Source organism: Salmo salar, chromosome ssa06 (genome assembly GCF_905237065.1).
Source record: "Salmo salar chromosome ssa06, Ssal_v3.1, whole genome shotgun sequence".
NCBI classification, from domain to species: Eukaryota; Metazoa; Chordata; class Actinopteri; order Salmoniformes; family Salmonidae; genus Salmo; species Salmo salar.
The window spans coordinates 14247198-14267701 of record NC_059447.1 but is presented as its reverse complement, the minus strand read 5'-3'; the positions used below and the strand labels follow the sequence as shown (position 1 = coordinate 14267701).

Sequence of the window (20504 nt, the reverse complement as noted above, 5' to 3'; positions counted from 1 at the left end):
TCAATGTAAATTCTCCAGTTCATTAGTGAATTCAAGAATTTAATTGGAATTTGAAATTAAATTGGGATTGACCCCAACCTTGCACTCATCATACTGTGAGTACACTACTCACTACATCCGTGTTAGTCATGGAAGGTGGTGCAAGACACTTCAGGCTCCACCATAGAGCATCCTTCTCATTGGTCGAAACAGAGCAGTCTCACCAGCACCAATGATCAAGATTTTTTGGGGCCAATAAAGGACAGCACTAGCGGCTAATTCATATTGTTATCAAAGAATTCATCAAGAAAAATTATTCATTATCATCCAGACATAGGTGTATAAATTAGCAATACAAATAATACGTCATTTTAAGTTGTGATATTTATTCATAACCCAGATAAAAAAATCTTGATACTAAAACAGTTTTTACAGATTTATATTATTAAAGTATTTTTTTGTAAAACATTCACCCCCAAACTTGCTATACACATCTACATGTCTTTATAACATTGATAGCAGGAGATAATTCAATTTAACAATATTAAAATAATAATCATAATAAACATATGTCAAAATGATGTTAATATTTACCGTAACAACTCTATGAGACACTGCATACCTTTCACACCTTATATTTCTGTTCCCTTATAACTAAAAGTGAGTTGAAAGGAAAGATGCTCCTGCATCCTGATTTTCTTTGGCCCATGAGCCTTTGCAATATTCTGCCCAATCACTGAACTTCAATGCAACGTCTCTGAGCCATCTTAGTATAGCACCTGGCCTCCAAACAAAATGCTAAGGCTGTCTTTCTCGCTATACAAGTGAAGACATGGGAGTTCCAAAACTACATTCTAATTTCATCATATCCAGTGGCCTCTTAACAGGCATGCAGTATCTTGCACGCAAGCACACACAAACATACATACGCATGCACATACAAACACACACACACACACACACAAACATCCCGGCCACACAAACACACACATCTCGGCCTTAGAGCGTTAAAAAATGTTGCTTGAAACAAATGGGAGTTCAATCTTTCAGGAAGTTAGAGTCACAGACACTGAGGGACCCTGAGATGGAGCTTTTTTCCCTTCTTTTGTTAACCTTTATTTAACCAGGCAAGTCAGTTAAGAACCAATTCTTATTTACAATGACGGCCTACCCCGGCCAAACCCTCCCCTAACCCGACGCTGGGTCAATTGTGCGCCGCCCTATGGGACTCCCGATCACGGCCGGTTGTGATACAGCCCGGGATCTAACCCGGGGTGCAGAGTCATAGGTGGCCTTCCTGCCTGACTAAATTGCAGACGCCTGCCAGATCTCAACACTCGTGTATATGTTTAACATATCTGCTAACCACACCATATGATATAGCACTATGATGTCGGACTGTGCAGTCGATGACATGGCGCATAACTATTGGTTGATGCAATGAAACGTCTGCGATGTAGTCAGTTAGTCAGTCAGTCGCGCCACCACAGACAGAGAGCAGGAGGGTCCAGTCCAAACATCAAGTTATTCAGAGAGGTTTATGGGTGAGAATAATCCAGTGTTCCTGTATTCCTTTTTACTGCGCGGCCTCTTCAAAGACCAAACTAATCCAAATGTGACATCACATGGAGAAACAACATCACGTTGTCATAGAGAGCTCTTGGCTTGACGAGCAAACGGCAACATTGACAATAAATAAAGGTTGATGACGAGCAAATAAAAAACTGTAAGAACGTAAAAATACAGTCAGGATTGCATATCAAAACGACAGAGACTGAGACAAAATGTATTTGGCACAAAATAAAATAAAACATTTAAAAGCAATATTTTGATTGTCCTTCACCGTTAACATTGAGTGCATGTGTGTTCCTAATTAAGAGGCATGTCTATTAATTAATCAATAAACCCAACTGATGAATCTCCAACAAATTGTCAATACTCAAACCTTTTTTTGATGTTGACAGTACCTTGACCTTGGTATGACCTTATCAGCCACCTGTTTCAGGTCACTGATGCATTTTGGCCACAGGGACTTTGGACCTCACAGAGCTACAGGTACGTGTGCAAGAAAACCCATTGTCACAAAGCAAAGCCATATATGCACATAGGGGGATGTCTTGTATTCTCAGAGGGAGAAACAGTTTGATTATTAAGTTCCCAGTGATCTCTGAATAACACAGCTGCTTGATGTTCTTCAGTAAGTACTACTTCAATAGTACTTCATGAAGATCTTACAGAGTAGAAGCTTTGGTTTTTACAGGTCCAAATGTGTACTTGAAGTATAGCGCTTCTATACACCTGCATATGCAGACCAACTCATTTTGAATTGAATAATGTGGAGAGCATGCCACAATGGCATAGTTAAAGTGATGCCAGGGCAATATTAGAATGTATTTCAATACCAATAAAAATAAATATATGTAAATATCTGTATTTCTCACTTGTTAATAGTATTCTTTTGTAACCCGTGAATGCAGTCCACGTGGATCTGCTAAGTAGCGAGGAACAACTGAAAAGTACATAAATAAAGATGGTTATAAAACAAAATAACACATGTGGAAAGTAACACATTTAAGGACACATTTACACTTCAACAGGATGGCTCCTCTCTCTGAGAGAGTGAGACCTCTCCCGTCATATCCTTCTCTAATTTCTGTGCTGTCTGTCTGTCTGTCTGTCTGTCTGTCTGTCTGTCTGTCTGTCTGTCTGTCTGTCTGTCTGTCTGTCTGTCTGTCTGTCTGTCTGTCTCTCTCTCTCTCAGCAGGTCATGTGTAGTGCAACACCTTTACATCTTCAGCTCATCGTCCCAAAGAAAAACACAAAGAGCCATATTCACACCTCATAGAAAAATAAATCAATAAAAAAACATGGAAAGATACCTTTCATATATACTTCTATATAAAATAGTTGTTATATACATATAGACAACAACAACAACAAAAACAACAGATAATTGACCTGTACAGTATACACCTGATCCATAAGAGAGACAAGAGGTACTGAAGTGTATGGCTTGACTGGAAAAATTATTCCAAATATTTACATCTTTATCATCGATATCTTATACATATTTTAACATCCCTGGAATCACGAAGACAAACTATGGAGAGTACATCCCATACCTCACTCACTCACTTACGCACTCAGCTGAAATGAGGCAACCACAGGCCTGGCCTGGTCCTAATGGTGCTTTGAGCTGTCCAATCCTACATTCAGCTCTAATTTGGTGACCTATGATGGGTGAGTGGTGTAAAGATCAGGCGTGAAACCGTCCCTCAAACATGCCATCCTCAGTCTAAACTAAAGAGATGTTAAGTTGGACCAATGGAAAGTCAGTCGGGTGTCATTGACCTCCTGGATCCTGGTTGTTCAGGACCCAGATCTTTTTCTCCAGTTACCCAGTGAGGGTGGGAGCAGAATGGGGTTCACTGCTGTGAATGGCTACCCCCTCCCCTTCTTTTAACTAGACCCCAGTCTAGCAGCCATGTGTGTTGAGATATCCAGTGTAGACAGGGGACAGCCCTGCCTTGGCCCTGATGTCCACCACTAGTCAGCACTGACTAAGGCCAGGGGTCCTTCAGGGAAAGCCACAGGCACCTTGACCTTCACTTCCTTCAGGACTGACCCATCTGGGAACCCTCCTACGGACTGAGTCAGGCCATGGGCACCTTCAGGCAAAGCTGCGGGGACCTTCACCTTCATTTCCCATCAGACCCATCAGATGGGTGGTTCAGTAGTATCCTCAGGACAAGATGTCCTCAACTCAGCAGACGATGGCTACCCCCTCAGCAGTGAGCAGTTGACCGCTGGTGGGGTCGTAGGTGCCAGCCAGATAGTACAGGCCTTGGGTGGTCACGCTGCTGCTGGGTTTCTGGCCGCGGGTCATGTGCTCATACTCCTCGCGGCTCACCACCTGGCACTTGTGGGAGATTGTCTGGACGTCATTCTCGTCCTCGTGGCACGACTGATACAGAGCGTGCTAGGAGAGAGAGAGAGAGAGAGAGAGAGAGAGAGAGAGAGAGAGAGAGAGAGAGAGAGAGAAGCAAATGTCAATATTTTCAATGGACTTCAACTCTGAAACCATAATATGCTGAGATACCAAAAGACTATGAAATCTTGCTATCCCCTGTAATGTTACACTATGGTCGCGTTTCAAACAGATGAACAACCTGTGCACTACGATTGGTATAATAACAGATTTTTTATTGCTTGTTCAACATCAAGGCACATTCCCAACTCAAATTCACAGGTTTTCCAGAAAACCCAGTTGAAGGATGCCCAGTTCCTAAAACCAGGATTTTACAACCCAAATGGCAATAGAGTGGTCTAAACCTGAATGTGGATGTACCTTGCTGTCACGGTGCCTCTTGCCCAACTTGGTCTCCTCTGGGTGGTAGAACCACTTGACCTTCACCACCATGCTGGAGCTCCACGACTCCCAGAAGTTCTCGATGCGGCCCACGTAGGGTAGGTGGGGCCGGCCGGCAGAGAGGAACATGGCACAGTCGCCCACTCGCACCATGTCCCTTCCCCGTACGATGGCCTTGTAGAACAGCTTCTTGGACTTCCCCTTCAGCCCCCGCCTCTGTGGAGACGCGTGAACACTCAATACACGCAGTCATGTCTAGGAACTAGGGAGTGGGATTCAATCCAACTCAGATAAACGTCCTGATCAATAGGATAAACTTTTAAAAGCAATTTCCCTGATGTTTTGCGGAGGCCACGTTTGCTGTAAACTACGTGGCTGTCAGCTCAAGGATAAATCACTTTTATAAGTCACCCTCAGTGCACAGGTTGATTATTTGTGTTGGATTGAATACCAGTCTAGGTGTGCTTAAAGTCACCTTAAGTAGTTTGTATCTCTGGTCAATAGTGCGGCTCTAAAGGTCATGTACCTCTGCTATGGAGGATTGTGAGAGAGTTAGAGTCTCATGTAGCTATGATATGGAGGATTGGGAGAGAGTTAGGGTCTCATGTAGCTATGATATGGAGGATTGTGAGAGAGTTAGGGTCTTATGTAGCTATGATATGGAGGATTGTGAGAGAGTTAGGGTCTCATGTAGCTATGATATGGAGGATTGGGGAAGGATTGGGGCAGGAATAGATTGGCATAAACTTAACGACCACAGAATTGTTCCGTTTTTAAAAAGATCAACCCCTGTCTCACCTGAGTGGGGTTCCCCGACCACCTCCACATCTGTCTTCCCGGTAGGAACGTGTTCATCTTGGGTCTTGGTCCTGCATCATCGGGGATAATCCTCTGCCTCTTCACCAGGTCTCTGGGGGGTTTGGAGGGGGACGAGCTGCCGCACTCCTTCCTTTTGAGAAGCTTGTTGTTGGCACTGTGGTCGTTGGTGGCTCCTCCTCCCTTGGTGTTGGATACGGCCATGGCCTTGGCCACGAAGGACTGTTGGCCCTGGTGGGGTCCGGCTGCAGCCGGGGGCTCGGGGGACTGCAGCAGGCCATGGTGGGAGGACAGGCAGCTCTGTAGCAGCAGCGTGGAGCTCTCCTCATCCTCCGAGCTGTAGGACGAGTCGTTATCCGAGGAGCACAGGCTGGAACTGGACATGGAGCCCGAGCTGGACGAACTTGAGGAACCAGAGGAAGAGGACGAGACAGAGAGGCGCGAGAGGAAGCTTCCCACCGTCCTCAGGCCTCCAGAGGCTGCTGTGGCCAGCGCAGCCGCCCTTCTCCTCCTCCTCTCCTCCTCTTCGTCTTCCAGGTCCGAGTAGGAGCTGTGGCAGTCACGATGGCAGCTGAGACCCAGCTCGCCGACACCATACTCCCCCATAGCCAGGGAGGGAGAAGCCTTCCTCTGTGGAGGAGGGGCACCCTTAAGGAGGAGCTCAGCCCTCGAGGCTGAACCTCCCTTCCTGTTGTCCTTGACCAGCAGGACTGGGTGGGAGTAGGCCTCAGGCCTGGGGAGGCCACCCACGCCTTTGGCCCCGAACCCAGAGCCACCGCCCAGCAGCAGTAGGGCCTTGCTGTTCTTCGTCTTGGGTGAAGTCACCCCCTCGTGATCCAGTTTGACCAGGAACTCCTGACCGCTCTTCCTGCTGCTCCGCGGCACCTCGCCGGGCCTCCGTCTCTGGACATAGGGCCCGGTCCTGGAACCCAGGGACATGCCGGTGGGCTGGGTGCTACAGAAGGAGGAGTAGCCCTTTGCGATGCTGCTGAAGGAGTCAACCTCGAAGGAGCTGCTGCTGAACAGGCCCTTGGTCGGGGCAGAGACAGGGGCCGGGGGCAGGGGGAACAGGTGGGCCTCCCTCGTCCCCCTCAGGGCCTTCCTGGGAGTCCCGTTGAGCTGGAACAGATTTTCACAGGCCCTCTTCCTGGGGACGGCCACAGCCGGCCAGCTGAGCAGAGGGGCTGCGTTCTTATTGGTGCTGTCTGACAGGTTCTTCTTCTTCCCTGAACCTTTGGGTCTCCCTGGAATACACACCAATTGAATGTTTGGTAAGTCACCAATCAGTTCACACTACATATACCTTTACAAGATCAAGAAAGGAATGACACACACTTTTTCTGCGTCCCATCAGGCTAAATATACTACCATTTCTTTTTTAAACAGAGTGGATATAAAGCATGTAGGTAGATGATCTTGTCTGACCTGGTCGTCTCCTGACAGGCTCTGTGCTGGCCTGTCTCTCCGAGACTCTCTCACTCAGGGGGGCTTTTTCCAGACTGAAGCTCCTCCGAGCCGCCCGGCCGCTAGTCACCAGGTGGGCAGGGGACGACTCCGCACCTACAGAGGGACAGGAAGTGGAGGTGGGGGTTAATACATCTCTAACATACACCTGCATAATCACTGTCATAATTAATACGTATAAGTAAGTAGCCTTGCACAAGCCTTGGCTAGTGTGAGCCGGAATGGCTCATAGGAGTAGGAGCCTATCTCCTGTTTCTGTAGCGTGAGGCAGCTTGATGTACAAGTACATCCCCTGGACAGGATGTTAGTCTATCACAGGGCCTTACCCCCAAATCTATCTCCTTAATGCTCAGTGCCACGCAGAGGATCGAACTACCAACCTTCCAATTACAGGGCAGGCACTAACGTCAAGGCCACTGAGTTGGTCAATAAAGTCGTGGTAATGTCTAAAATGCAGCAAGATATTGTCCATGATTCATAATGTGACTGGAAGGTTTCTTATAAGGTCTCATAATAATTGTAATGAGAAGGTCTAGTATAGTTAGTAACCCTGTAAGCATACAAGGTGGATGACAGAGTGATACAAAAGAGACACTCACAGTGGATCTGGTAGCCCGGGGGGAGAAGGCGGATGTTTAGGAGGGAGATCCTCCCCCTGTCTCCATCATCAAACTCCACCATTACACCTCCCTGCTTCCCCTCCTCCCCTGAACCACCTGCATCAGCAGAAAGTATAGACACATTTAAAGAGGAACCACAGGCATTATTAGCGAAATAGTCAAAGTGAATAAATTGCTAAATGAATCAAATAAATAATAACCCAAATGGATGAATGCGGACACAGAGAAAGTGATCCATTATCTCTCACCTTGGCGTATGTTGCCTGGGTATAGGCAGCGAGAGCGTTCGCTCCAGTAGGCACACACCCTCGTCCCCTCAGCGAGCACCGACTCTGTCTCTGGACGCACATCCAGGACCTGAAAGTCAAACAGACACTGAGTCAAGCAAGATTCATTACAGACAGACAGCAAGACACACACACACACACACACACACACACACACACACACACACACACACACACACACACACACACACACACACACACACACACACACACACACACACACACGGCTGGTCACTGTGCCACACCGCCAAGCAGCACTATCTCATGCCAATGTGCCAGTCACAGCTGAAAGGAGCGGAAGCTGTGATGCAGTAGATCCTGACTGAAGTAATACTAAGGAGGAGATGAATGGGGGGACTGTGATAGCAGGTTGCCAGATTCTCCTCCCTGACAATGCAGCCATGGCCCAGCATCCGCCACTCACTGGAGCCCCTTTCAGGATGTTTTCATTTACAGTTGCCATGGAGATGGGTCCCTTGACTGATGATGTGTGGGGTATAGGCGGGCGTGTGTATGTGTGTGTTTTGGTGGTGTGTTTGTGTGTTCATGGTTGTGTGTGTTTCTGTGCACACACGCACGTGAATACATATATGTGTGAGTGGGACCTCAGGTTCTGCTCAGGGGATATGGGGTCTTGGTGTAGGAGGTATTCATGAAAGGCTGTTGAACATGGGGTCTTGGTGTAGGAGGTATTCATGAAAGGCTGTTGAACATGGGGTCTTGGTGTAGGAGGTATTCATGAATGGCTGTTGAACATGGGGTCTTGGTGTAGGAGGTATTCATGAAAGGCTGTTGGACATGGGGTCTTGGTGTAGAAGGTATTCATGTAAGGCTTTTGAACATGGGGTCTTGGTGTAGGAGGTATTCATGAAAAGCTGTTGAACATGGGGTCTTGGTGTAGGAGGTATTCATGGAATGGCTGTTGAACATGGGGTCTTGGTGTAGGAGGTATTCATGAATGGCTGTTGAACATGGGGTCTTGGTGTAGGAGGTATTCATGAAAAGCTGTTGAACATGGGGTCTTGGTGTAGGAGGTATTCATGGAATGGCTGTTGGAAGAATTGAAAGACAAGAAAGTGGAAGTAGTGTAATCATGAACAGCTGCTATCTGACGGCTGTTTACACAGCGGATATGCACACACACGTTACACAGCGGACACCCACACACACTACACAGCGGAAGGCACACACACACGTTACAAAGTGGACGACACAGCTGCCAAGGGTAGGGCACTGATGGACTTACTATGCAACTGGGCTTAGGGGAAACCCCCACTTTAACACCAGTTGAGAAATGTTTGTCAGGGAGAGACAGATTGTTAGGATTTTGACTAAAGGATACTAGTGTGATTGTGAGAGAGAGAGAGACCAGAAAGATTGAGCACTGTGTGTGTGTGTGTGTGTGTGTGTGTGTGTGTGTGTGTGTGTGTGTGTGTGTGTGTGTGTGTGTGTGTGTGTGTGTGTGTGTGGTGTTGTCCTGGCAGCCACGATGCCTAGAGTGACAGTCATGAGCACGCTACTTCCCCACTGGAGATCAATAAAGTTTATTAAATTGATGACTTGGCAAGGATCCTCCTAGTTACTAAAGTATATCAAGGAGCAGTGAGAAGATCCTCCTAGTTACTAAAGTATATCAAGGAGCAGTGAGAAGATCCTCCTAGTTACTAAAGTATATCAAGGAGCAGTGAGAAGATCCTCCTAGTTACTAAAGTATATCAAGGAGCAGTGAGAAGATCCTCCTAGTTACTAAAGTATGTCAAGGAGCAGTGAGAAGATCCTCCTAGTTACTAAAGTATGTCAAGGAGCAGTGAGAAGATCCTCCTAGTCAATAAAGTATATCAAGGAGCAGTGAGAAGATCCTCCTAGTTAATAAAGTATATCAAGGAGCAGTGAGAAGATCCTCCTAGTTAATAAAGTATATCAAGGAGCAGTGAGAAGATCCTCCTAGTTACTAAAGTATATCAAGGAGCTGTGAGAAGATCCTCCTAGTTACTAAAGTATGTCAAGGAGCAGTGAGAAGATCCTCCTAGTTAATAAAGTATATCAAGGAGCAGTGAGAAGATCCTCCTAGTTACTAAAGTATATCAAGGAGCAGTGAGAAGATCCTCCTAGTTACTAAAGTATATCAAGGAGCAGTGAGAAGATCCTCCTAGTTACTTTTGTATATCAAGGAGCAGTGAGAAGATCCTCCTAGTTACTAAAGTATATCAAGGAGCAGTGAGAAGATCCTCCTAGTTACTAAAGTATATCAAGGAACAGTGAGAAGATCCTCCTAGTTACTAAAGTATATCAAGGAGCAGTGAGAAGATCCTCCTAGTTACTAAAGTATATCAAGGAGCAGTGAGAAGATCCTCCTAGTTACTATAGTATATCAAGGAGCAGTGAGAAGATCCTCCTAGTTACTAAAGTATATCAAGGAGCAGTGAGAAGATCCTCCTAGTTACTAAAGTATGTCAAGGAGCAGTGAGAAGATCCTCCTAGTTACTAAAGTATGTCAAGGAGCAGTGAGAAGATCCTCCTAGTCAATAAAGTATATCAAGGAGCAGTGAGAAGATCCTCCTAGTTAATAAAGTATATCAAGGAGCAGTGAGAAGATCCTCCTAGTTAATAAAGTATATCAAGGAGCAGTGAGAAGATCCTCCTAGTTACTAAAGTATATCAAGGAGCTGTGAGAAGATCCTCCTAGTTACTAAAGTATGTCAAGGAGCAGTGAGAAGATCCTCCTAGTTAATAAAGTATATCAAGGAGCAGTGAGAAGATCCTCCTAGTTACTAAAGTATATCAAGGAGCAGTGAGAAGATCCTCCTAGTTACTAAAGTATATCAAGGAGCAGTGAGAAGATCCTCCTAGTTACTTTTGTATATCAAGGAGCAGTGAGAAGATCCTCCTAGTTACTAAAGTATATCAAGGAGCAGTGAGAAGATCCTCCTAGTTACTAAAGTATATCAAGGAACAGTGAGAAGATCCTCCTAGTTACTAAAGTATATCAAGGAGCAGTGAGAAGATCCTCCTAGTTACTAAAGTATATCAAGGAGCAGTGAGAAGATCCTCCTAGTTACTATAGTATATCAAGGAGCAGTGAGAAGATCCTCCTAGTTACTAAAGTATGTCAAGGAGCAGTGAGAAGATCCTCCTAGTTACTAAAGTATACCAGGTAGGAATGATGCAAAAACAATTGAGGAACCACCAGGTTATCCTCTACACACAATCCTCTCCTGTCTCCTTGGAGGAAGGTGTGTGTGTGTGTGTGTGTGTGTGTGTGTGTGTGTGTGTGTGTGTGTGTGTGTGTGTGTGTGTGTGTGTGTGTGTGTGTGTGTGTGTGTGTTGTGGGTCTGAGGTCTCTGTTATGAGATGACCCAGCTGCCACTGAGCCGTAGCACCAGGATGTCATCAGAATGTGGGGCAAAAGTCACCAGTTCAGTTTACAATAAACACCAGCAGAGCTTTCCTCCCAGGAAAAACACACACACACACAGGAACGAGGAAGCTGGCTTGAACAAGTTACACAGCGAAACGCAAACGAATGCCAGCCAAGAATGCCCTGTGGTTTACAGTGTATAATTAGGCTTCATTTCACTGATGTCTGAGATAAACTGTAACGTTAGCTTAGCCTGGAGCACCATCAGGAACTACAGACAGCAAACACACACACTCCGCTACTCAAACCCAGGTGCTAAAGAGAAAATCTGAGGGTTGAGATTGTCCGTTTTATTGAAGTAATAACTGGTATCTGCTCTGTATTTTCTCTGGTTAAGGCTGCTATCCTACCCTGCTCATCATTAGCAGGGCCGTGTTCATTAGAGAACGCAACATATTTGTTTTTTAAGCGCTTCGCAAATGAGCGTTTCTTCTTGCACATGTCCAGGTAATCCCTCCCTGTTTCAGTGTGGTTTCTTCCCGTTGGGGCCTAATGAACATGACCCTGAGCTGTCCTTTATATGTTCTGCTAGATCTACAGGTAACTGACAACATAAAGGAAACACCAACATAAAGTGTCTTAATTGGGCGTTGGGCCCACAGAACAGCGTCTGAAACTCTATTGGAGGGATGCGACACCATTCTTCCACAAGAAAATCCATAATTGGGTGGAAAACGATGTCTCAGGTACTGCTCCAGAATCACCCATAAGTGTTCAACTGGATTGAGATCTGGTGACTGAGACACACACACACACACACACACACACACACACACACACACACACACACACACACACACACACACACACACACACACACACACACTTTTAAACCCCCTGTGCTCCTTTGAGACCCCTATTTCAAAGTCACTGAGATCTCTTCTAGCCATGGTAGCCAAAATAATGGGCAACGTGTCATTTTTATACATGACCCTAAGCATGATGGGATGTTAATTGCTTCATTAACTCAGGAACCACCACTGTGTTCCCTTTATGCTGGCAGTTACAGTTCGTCTACAGTATGAGCCTGTATCTCCATCAGTATGGGCAGCCTGCGTCTCCATCAGTATGGGCAGCCTGCGTCTCCATCAGTATGGGCAGCCTGCGTCTCCATCAGTATGGGCAGCCTGCGTCTCCATCAGTATGGGCAGCCTGTATCTCCATCAGTATGGGCAGCCTGCGTCTCCATCAGTATGGGCAGCCTGTATCTCCATCAGTATGGGCAGCCTGTGTCTCCATCAGTATGGGCAGCCTGTGTCTCCATCAGTATGGGCAGCCTGTGTCTCCATCAGTATGGGCAGCCTGTGTCTCCATCAGTATGGGCAGCCTGTGTCTCCATCAGTATGGGCAGCCTGCGTCTCCATCAGTATGGGCAGCCTGTATCTCCATCAGTATGGGCAGCCTGTGTCTCCATCAGTATGGGCAGCCTGTATCTCCATCAGTATGGGCAGCCTGTGTCTCCATCAGTATGGGCAGCCTGTATCTCCATCAGTATGGGCAGCCTGCGTCTCCATCAGTATGGGCAGCCTGTGTCTCCATCAGTATGGGCAGCCTGTGTCTCCATCAGTATGGGCAGCCTGTGTTACCAGGAGGGGAAGTCTGCATCGTCTGGAGCAGGCGCTAGAGGGATTATCCCTACACAGTGACTTGGTTTAACGTACACACACACACGGGCACAGAAACTCAAAGAGGGTAGAGGACAGTAGAGGACAGTAGAGGAGAGGAGAGTAGAGGAGAAGAAAGGAAAGCAGAGGAGAGGACAGTAGAGGACAGTAGAGGACAGTAGAGGAGAGGAGAGGACAGTAGAGGACAGTAGAGGACAGTAGAGGAGAGGAGAGGACAGTAGAGGACAGAAGAGGAGAGGAGAGGGTAGTAGAGGAGAAGAGAGGAAAGCAGAGGAGAGGACAGTAGAGGACAGTAGAGGAGGGAAGGGAGAGGGATTGAGGAGGATCCAGAGTGAGTTAGTCCAGCGTGGCCACATCCCAGAGGTCTAGGTGTGGGGGGAACTATTGTTTTCTAAAGAGGGGGTAGGAACTGAACTCACCGCTTCCTGCAGCAGTTGCTCCAGTGAGTAGATTCTGGGGCGGTTTCCTCTCTCCCCATCAATAACAATGCTGTAGCTGGAGATTGAGAGAGAGAGAGAGAGAGAGAGAGAGAGAGAGAACTATTTTCAGCTGTGTGGGTATTATGCCTGCCTGATTTCACGTGTCACTGTCCCACTCCCCCGTTCCACTTTTTATTGCCTGCTGCCGGAGCAGCATTATCAACACTCTTCTGCTCAGAGTGAGCTGGGTGAGAGAAGACATGGAGTTATGTAACAGAGAGGAGGAGGAGAGAGAGGGAGGAGGAGGAGGAGAGAGGGAGAAAGAATGAGAGTGTAAGGAAGAGAGAGCGCTCTGCAGGGGGTGTGGACTCTTTCTGGAGTGAGAGGTTAAGATGCCAACACTGAGTCACTCACTGCAGAGACCAACAACCATGACTCCCAGCCACTGAGGTAGTAGTGGCTGATACTGTATATACTGTATGTGTGTGTGTGTGTGTAAGTTGCTCTGGATAAGAGAGTCTGCTAAATGACTGAAATGTAAAGGTATAGTTACATGTCAGGCAGCTCCAGTGTGTGGACCCGGGCTGCGTACAGAAGTTCATCCTCCTTGGAGATCAGCACCCTGAGTCCATCTGTCAGCAGCTGTTTGGTCAGGACACAGCTGGGGGCTGCTGGGTAAGGCGTACACAGTAGTTTAATGAAAGACAGCACACATCAACAGTGTGTATGGAAGTGCATATTTGTTGCCTCCTATCGTGTGTGTGTGTGTGTGTGTGTGTGTGTGTGTGTGTGTGTGTGTGTGTGTGTGTGTGTGTGTGTTTAACTATTGTTGTGGATACCAGAAGTCCTCACAAGGATAGTAAAATGAGGAAAATTCAGACAAGTGGGGACATTTTCCGATCCCCACAAGGAGAAATGCTATTTTAGGCTTAGGGGTTACGTTTAGGGTTAGGGTGAAATTAGGGTTAGAATTAAGATTAGGGGTTTGGGGTTAAGGTTAAGTTTAGGGTTACAGTTAGATTTAGGGTTAGAGGTTAGGGAAAATAGGACTTTGGATTATTTGGTCCCCAGAAGGATAGCATTACAAAACTGTGACAGTGTTCCCTCCTCACCTAGTGGACTCCTGGGGTTGTGAGGGTATGACGGGTTACTGTCCTCATCCCCCTCGGAGAAGCTGCTATCATCCTCGTCCATCTGAAAGCCCTCGTCCGCCGCCATGCTCTCTAGTAGACGGCTCACTGCACGGCCCTTGGGCTGGGGGGGGGGGACAGAGAGAGACAGAGAGGTAGTTAGCTAGCATGTAACTCAGAGATTGACACTAAACACTACATGTACAGTATGTCCCCTGGAGGTAATCATTTTCCCTGACATAGTTTCACTCTTCCACATAAAAAGGTGCGATCCACACTCCCCCAGTCCCCCCATTTCCTGCCCCCCACCCCCCACCCCCCTTCACACAGTTACTCAGCAGGGAGGGAGTGGGATGTGGCCTGGTACTATATCCATGGTGATATCACTTTGAATTCCAGGCTGTCAGATGCTAAATGCTTTGACATACCGATACATACATATAGCGTCATATAGCCTACGAATATAGGACCTACCAATGGTAAATCAGATCAGCCAAATGAAAGGTTAGAGGTGAGCAATGAGGGCCGATTGAGTGATTCTGATTACCTGTTTGTTTCTGATCCTCCTCCCCCTGCAAGTGTTGTCATCACTCTGAGGTGACTGGACACCGCCTGACCAGCAACTTCTCCTCTGTGACATGTGCCCAGGAAGAGAGGTGTGAGTGAGTAAATGAGTGTGCGAGTGTGTGTGGATCTCTGCATGGCCAGTTAGTGCTACAGTATGAATCATCCCAGTGTGAGGAGAGAAAGGCGGCAGGTTATGTCATGGTTATGAGAGATTGAGTTACAGATTGAAGTTGTGTAATTGTCTAAATTCTAAATGTTTCAAAATATTCACTTTTAGATAAAAAGGTCTATCTAAAACCTAAAAGGGTTCTTCGGCTGTCCCCATAGGAGAACCCTTTGAAGAACCCCTTTTGATTCCAGATAGAACACTTTTGGTTTGTGGTAGAAACATTTTGGGTTCCATGTAGAACCCCTTCCACAGACGTTCTACATGGAACCCCAGAGGGTTCTTCTATGGGGACAGCCGAAGAACCCTTTTGGAGCCCTTTTTTCTAAGAGTATATCACACTCTTGGTTAACTTCACATGTTCTAAGAGATTGAAGTTGTGTCATTGTAACTTGGTTCAGTTTAGCATTTCCCCCCACTAATGGTTAAGGTTAGGATTTGGAGAAGGGAAGCTGACCCTAGATCTGTACCTAGGCAGTGGTGGAAAGTACTTAAGTCATTTTTTGGGGGTATCTGTACTTTACTTTACTATTTATATTTTTGACAACTTTTACTTTTACTTCACTACATTCCTAAAGAAAATAATGTATTTTTTATTCCATACATTTTCCTTGATACCCAAAACAACTAGTAACATTTTGAATGCTTAGCAGGACAGGAAAATTGTCAAATGTACATAGTTATGAAGAGAACACCCTGGTCATCCCTACTGCCTCTGATCTGGTGGACTCACTAAACACAGGGTATTGGAGTGTGCCCCTGGGTATCCGTACATTAAAAAAACAGAAGATTGTGCAGTATGATTTGCTTAATATTAGGTATTTTAAATGATTTAGACTTTTTATTTTGATACTTAAATATATATATTAGCAATTCCATTTACTTTTGATACTCAAGTACATTTAAAACCAAATACTTTTTGACTTTTACTCAAGTAGTATTTTACTGGGTGACTTTCACTTTTACTTGATTCATTTTCTATTAAGGTACCTTTACTTTTACTCAAGTATGACAATTGAGTACTTTTTCCACCACTGTACCTAGGGGAAACTTCACCTGGATTGATTCCATACATCACATACAAACCACTCAGGTGCATATCAATGAGTGAATAATCCTGATCTCTAGGACATACCCTGTGAATAGCTAGCTTTTCGGTGGAGCGACTGGGTAAGACTCTTCAGGAGGGCGGTCAGGTGTCTTTGTGAGGCAGAGGTCCTGGGTTAGAGCCTTAGTATGAGCCGAAACAGGAGGAAGCGGTACTCGCCAAGCAAGCAGGGTGACGTCCTTAACACTAACCTTGTTAATGGGTCCCCTCAGCATGTTGTTCTTGCGTGTGGCCCTCTTCAGCCTCTCACTGGTGGTGGGGAAGGTGACCGGCCCCATGGTCCTCCGGTAGAGGCTGCCCCTGGTCCCTAGGCTCTCCCGGCGAGGCTCCTGGGGCCTGGGTCCGCCGGCCCTCCTCACCCCCTCTGACGGGTCCTGGTACTCTGGGTGCTTCTTGGCTGCAGTGACCATGCCAAGCCTACAGGGGGCCCTCTTCCTCACCTTCACCTCTCCCTCTGCCCCGGACAGACTCTGGGAACCTGCATGGTTCAATCAAGATTTATATTTAGTAATACACGACTAATTGCATTTAGTATTTTAGTCATTTAGCATTCAAATTCAGTGTGACTTACAATACAATTAGTGCATTCAACTAAAGGTAAAATAACCTCATATTACAGTCTTTGCAAGTTCCTCAAAACAGCCACAATCTGTAAAATTAGTGTAAGGAAGAAAAGACAGGTATGCGTGTAGAGAGTCAGTGGTAGACAGGTATGAGTGTAGAGAGTCAGTGGTAGACAGGTACAGACAGGTACGAGTGTAGAGGGTCAGTGGTAGACAGGTACGAGTGTAGAGGGTCAGTGGTAGACAGGTATGAGTGTAGAGGGTCAGTGGTAGACAGGTACGAGTGTAGAGGGTCAGTGGTAGACAGGTATGAGTGTAGAGGGTCAGTGGTAGACAGGTATGAGTGTGGAGAGTCAGTGGTAGACATGTACGAGTGTAGAGGGTCAGTGGTAGACAGGTAGGAGTGTAGAGGGTCAGTGGTAGACAGGTATGAGTGTAGAGGGTCAGTAGTAGACAGGTATGAGTGTAAAGGGTCAGTGGTAGACAGGTATGAGTGTAGAGGGTCAGTGGTAGACAGGTACGAGTGTAGATGGTCAGTGGTAGACAGGTACGAGTGTAGAGGGTCAGTGGTAGACAGGTACGAGTGTAGAGTGGCAGTGGTAGACAGGTATGAGTGTTGAGGGTCAGTGGTAGACAGGTACGAGTGTAGAGTGGCAGTGGTAGACAGGTAGGAGTGTAGAGGGTCAGTGGTAGACAGGTATGAGTGTAGAGGGGCAGTGATAGACAGGTATGAGTGTAGAGGGGCAGTGATAGACAGGTACAAGTGTAGAGGGTCAGTGGTAGACAGGTATGAGTGTAGAGGGTCAGTAGTAGACAGGTATGAGTGTAGAGGGTCAGTGGTAGACAGGTATGAGTGTAGAGGGTCAGTGGTAGACAGGTACGAGTGTAGATGGTCAGTGGTAGACAGGTACGAGTGTAGAGGGTCAGTGGTAGACAGGTACGAGTGTAGAGTGGCAGTGGTAGACAGGTATGAGTGTAGAGGGTCAGTGGTAGACAGGTACGAGTGTAGAGTGGCAGTGGTAGACAGGTATGAGTGTGGAGGGTCAGTGATAGACAGGTATGAGTGTAGAGTGGCAGTGGTAGACAGGTATGAGTGTAGAGGGGCAGTGATAGACAGGTACGAGTGTAGAGGGTCAGTGGTAGACAGGTATGAGTGTAGAGGGGCAGTGATAGACAGGTACAAGTGTAGAGGGGCAGTGATAGACAGGTATGAGTGTAGAGGGTCAGTGGTAGACAGGTATGAGTGTAGAGGGTCAGTGGTAGACAGGTATGAGTGTAGAGGGGTAGTGATAGACAGGTACGAGTGTAGAGGGTCAGTGGTAGACAGGTATGAGTGTAGAGGGTCAGTGGTAGACAGGTACGAGTGTAGAGGGTCAGTGGTAGACAGGTACGAGTGTAGAGGGGCAGTGATAGACAGGTACAAGTGTAGAGGGTCAGTGGTAGACAGGTATGAGTGTAGAGGGTCAGTGGTAGACAGGTATGAGTGTAGAGGGGTAGTGATAGACAGGTATGAGTGTAGAGGGGCAGTGATAGACAGGTACAAGTGTAGAGGGTCAGTGGTAGACAGGTATGAGTGTAGAGTGGCAGTGGTAGACAGGTATGAGTGTAGAGGGGTAGTGATAGACAGGTATGAGTGTAGAGGGGCAGTGATAGACAGGTATGAGTGTCGAGTGGCAGTGGTAGACAGGTATGAGTGTAGAGGGGTAGTGATAGACAGGTATGAGTGTAGAGGGGCAGTGATAGACAGGTATGAGTGTCGAGTGGCAGTGGTAGACAGGTATGAGTGTAGAGGGGTAGTGATAGACAGGTATGAGTGTAGACGGGCAGTGATAGGGGAGTCAATGTGCTCTCTGAATTAGTAAGGTAGGAACTAAAAGTTGATGAGGTACCGACTAACAGATAGTGTATATTATCAGTCCTGAACCAGTGTTCCCTTCTCTTTTCTCTCAATCAGGAATTAAAGAAGATTTAAGACCAGTAACGACCCCACAGATTAAAATAAAACAGATGCTTCTCCTGGAGATTACTATAATTCTAATATATATATATATTTTAGGGGGTATAGATGTTTATAGTACCATGTACCTTGTGAGCATCAGTACTTGTGTATGACAAATATTTAGTAAACATTGTAACCATGTCAAAGATTCTTCATTTTGGTGACAGAGTTGAAGCAGCGTAACACACACGCACGCACACGCACGCACGCAAGCACACACACCAAGCCTGTCTTCTTACCGTAAAGCTCCTGCCTCTCTTTTTTGTTCCGGGCTTTCTGATTGGCCTCCAGCTTGACGACAGACGAGGGGGATGGACCAGTCATGGCGGAGCGTGATGAGACGTCTCGGGAGGGTTGTGCTTTGATGTCTTGTCCTTCGTCACTGTCATAACTTCCTTCCTCTTCCTCCTCTTCTAAAGAGAGAACAACATACATAGTAGTGTCTAAATCCAACCTATCCACTTCCTCTTCCTCCTCTTCTAAAGAGAGAACAACATACATAGTACTGTGTCTAAATCCAGCCTATCCACTTCCTCTTCCTCCTCTTCTAAAGAGAGAACAACATACATAGTACTGTGTCTAAATCCAGCCTATCCACTTCCTCTTCCTCCTCTTCTAAAGAGAGAACAACATACATAGTACTGTGTCTAAATCCAGCCTATCCACTTCCTCTTCCTCCTCTTCTAAAGAGAGAACAACATACACAGTACTGTGTCTAAATCCAGCCTATCCACTTCCTCTAACAGACTTCCTTTGCTTATCATTAGAAAATATTTAGAGGCTTGTATTTCCCCAAAACCTGTTTTCTACATTCTAACATTTAGCAGTTACCTCGTTATCTTGTTGTCTTCCTGGAGGAAAACAAATAACCATTCATAATGATGAGATACCAGGAGCTTCTGACTGTTGTTCTCTGGGGCTGGGACCTGAGGTGTGTCTGGAGTACTGAGCTCTGACTGTTGTTCTCTGGGGCTGGGACCTGAAGTGTGTCTGGAGTACTGAGCTCTGACTGTTGTTCTCTGGGGCTGGGACCTGAAGTGTGTCTGGAGTACTGAGCTCTGACTGTTGTTCTCTGGGGCTGGGACCTGAAGTGTGTCTGGAGTACTAAGCTCTGACTGTTGTTCTCTGGGGCTGGGACCTGAAGTGTGTCTGGAGTACTGAGCTCTGACTGTTGTTCTCTGGGGCTGGGACCTGAAGTGTGTCTGGAGTACTGAGCTCTGACTGTTGTTCTCTGGGGCTGGGACCTGAAGTGTGTCTGGAGTACTGAGCTCTGACTGTTGTTCTCTGTGGCTGGGACCTGAAGTGTGTCTGGAGTACTGAGCTCTGACTGTTGTTCTCTGGGGCTGGGACCTGAAGTGTGTCTGGAGTACTGAGCTCTGACTGTTGTTCTCTGGGGCTGGGACCTGAAGTGTGTCTGGAGTACTGAGCTCTGACTGTTGTTCTCTGGGACTGGGACCTGAGGTGTGTCTGGAGTACTAAGCTCTGACTGTTGTTCTCTGGGGCTGGGACCTGAAGTGTGTCTGGAGTACTAAGCTCTGACTGTTGTTCTCTGGGACTGGGACCTGAGGTGTGTCTGGAGTACTAAGCTCTGACTGTTGTTCTCTGGGGCTGGGACCTGAAGTGTGTCTGGAGTACAGAGCTCTGACTGATTGTGTGTGTGTGTGGGTTTGCATGCATATGCTAGCTCGCTTGCGTGTGCAAGTGTGTGTGCTCTTGTGTTGAGTGCACGTGGTGTGTGTGTCTCTGTAGCCTGTAACTGCTCTGTGGTCCAGCCTGCTTGTCTCCATGGCCTGTCAGAGCCTCTCACAGGCAGCTGTACACAGCTGTGGCCTAGCTTCTTACACACACACACACACACACACACACACACACACACACACAGAGGTGTCGGGTGTCCGCGCGCTGCCGACCCCACTTGTCATTTACGAGGCGTTGATCAACACGTTCTCACTCACCTCTGAACACTGACAGGAT

The 20504-nt window shown here is 46.8% G+C and overlaps 1 protein-coding gene across 1 annotated transcript in view; it reads right to left on the bottom strand.

Annotated features, from left to right (window-relative positions):
• Positions 1 to 345: 345 nt before the first annotated feature.
• bahcc1a (BAH domain and coiled-coil containing 1a) overlaps positions 346 to 20504 on the bottom strand; it is a 137556-nt gene continuing 117397 nt past the window's right edge. Inside the window, exons 14-25 of the mRNA XM_045719821.1 lie at positions 18770 to 18943; positions 16160 to 16446; positions 14675 to 14758; positions 14110 to 14251; positions 13551 to 13668; positions 12998 to 13073; positions 7497 to 7605; positions 7228 to 7344; positions 6590 to 6724; positions 5147 to 6408; positions 4328 to 4564; positions 346 to 3958 (exon numbers count right to left, since the gene is read on the bottom strand). Of these exons, the coding sequence (XP_045575777.1) occupies positions 3743 to 3958; positions 4328 to 4564; positions 5147 to 6408; positions 6590 to 6724; positions 7228 to 7344; positions 7497 to 7605; positions 12998 to 13073; positions 13551 to 13668; positions 14110 to 14251; positions 14675 to 14758; positions 16160 to 16446; positions 18770 to 18943 (2957 nt within the window). The 3' untranslated portion in view covers positions 346 to 3742. The remainder of the gene's footprint in view (positions 3959 to 4327; positions 4565 to 5146; positions 6409 to 6589; positions 6725 to 7227; positions 7345 to 7496; positions 7606 to 12997; positions 13074 to 13550; positions 13669 to 14109; positions 14252 to 14674; positions 14759 to 16159; positions 16447 to 18769; positions 18944 to 20504) is intronic.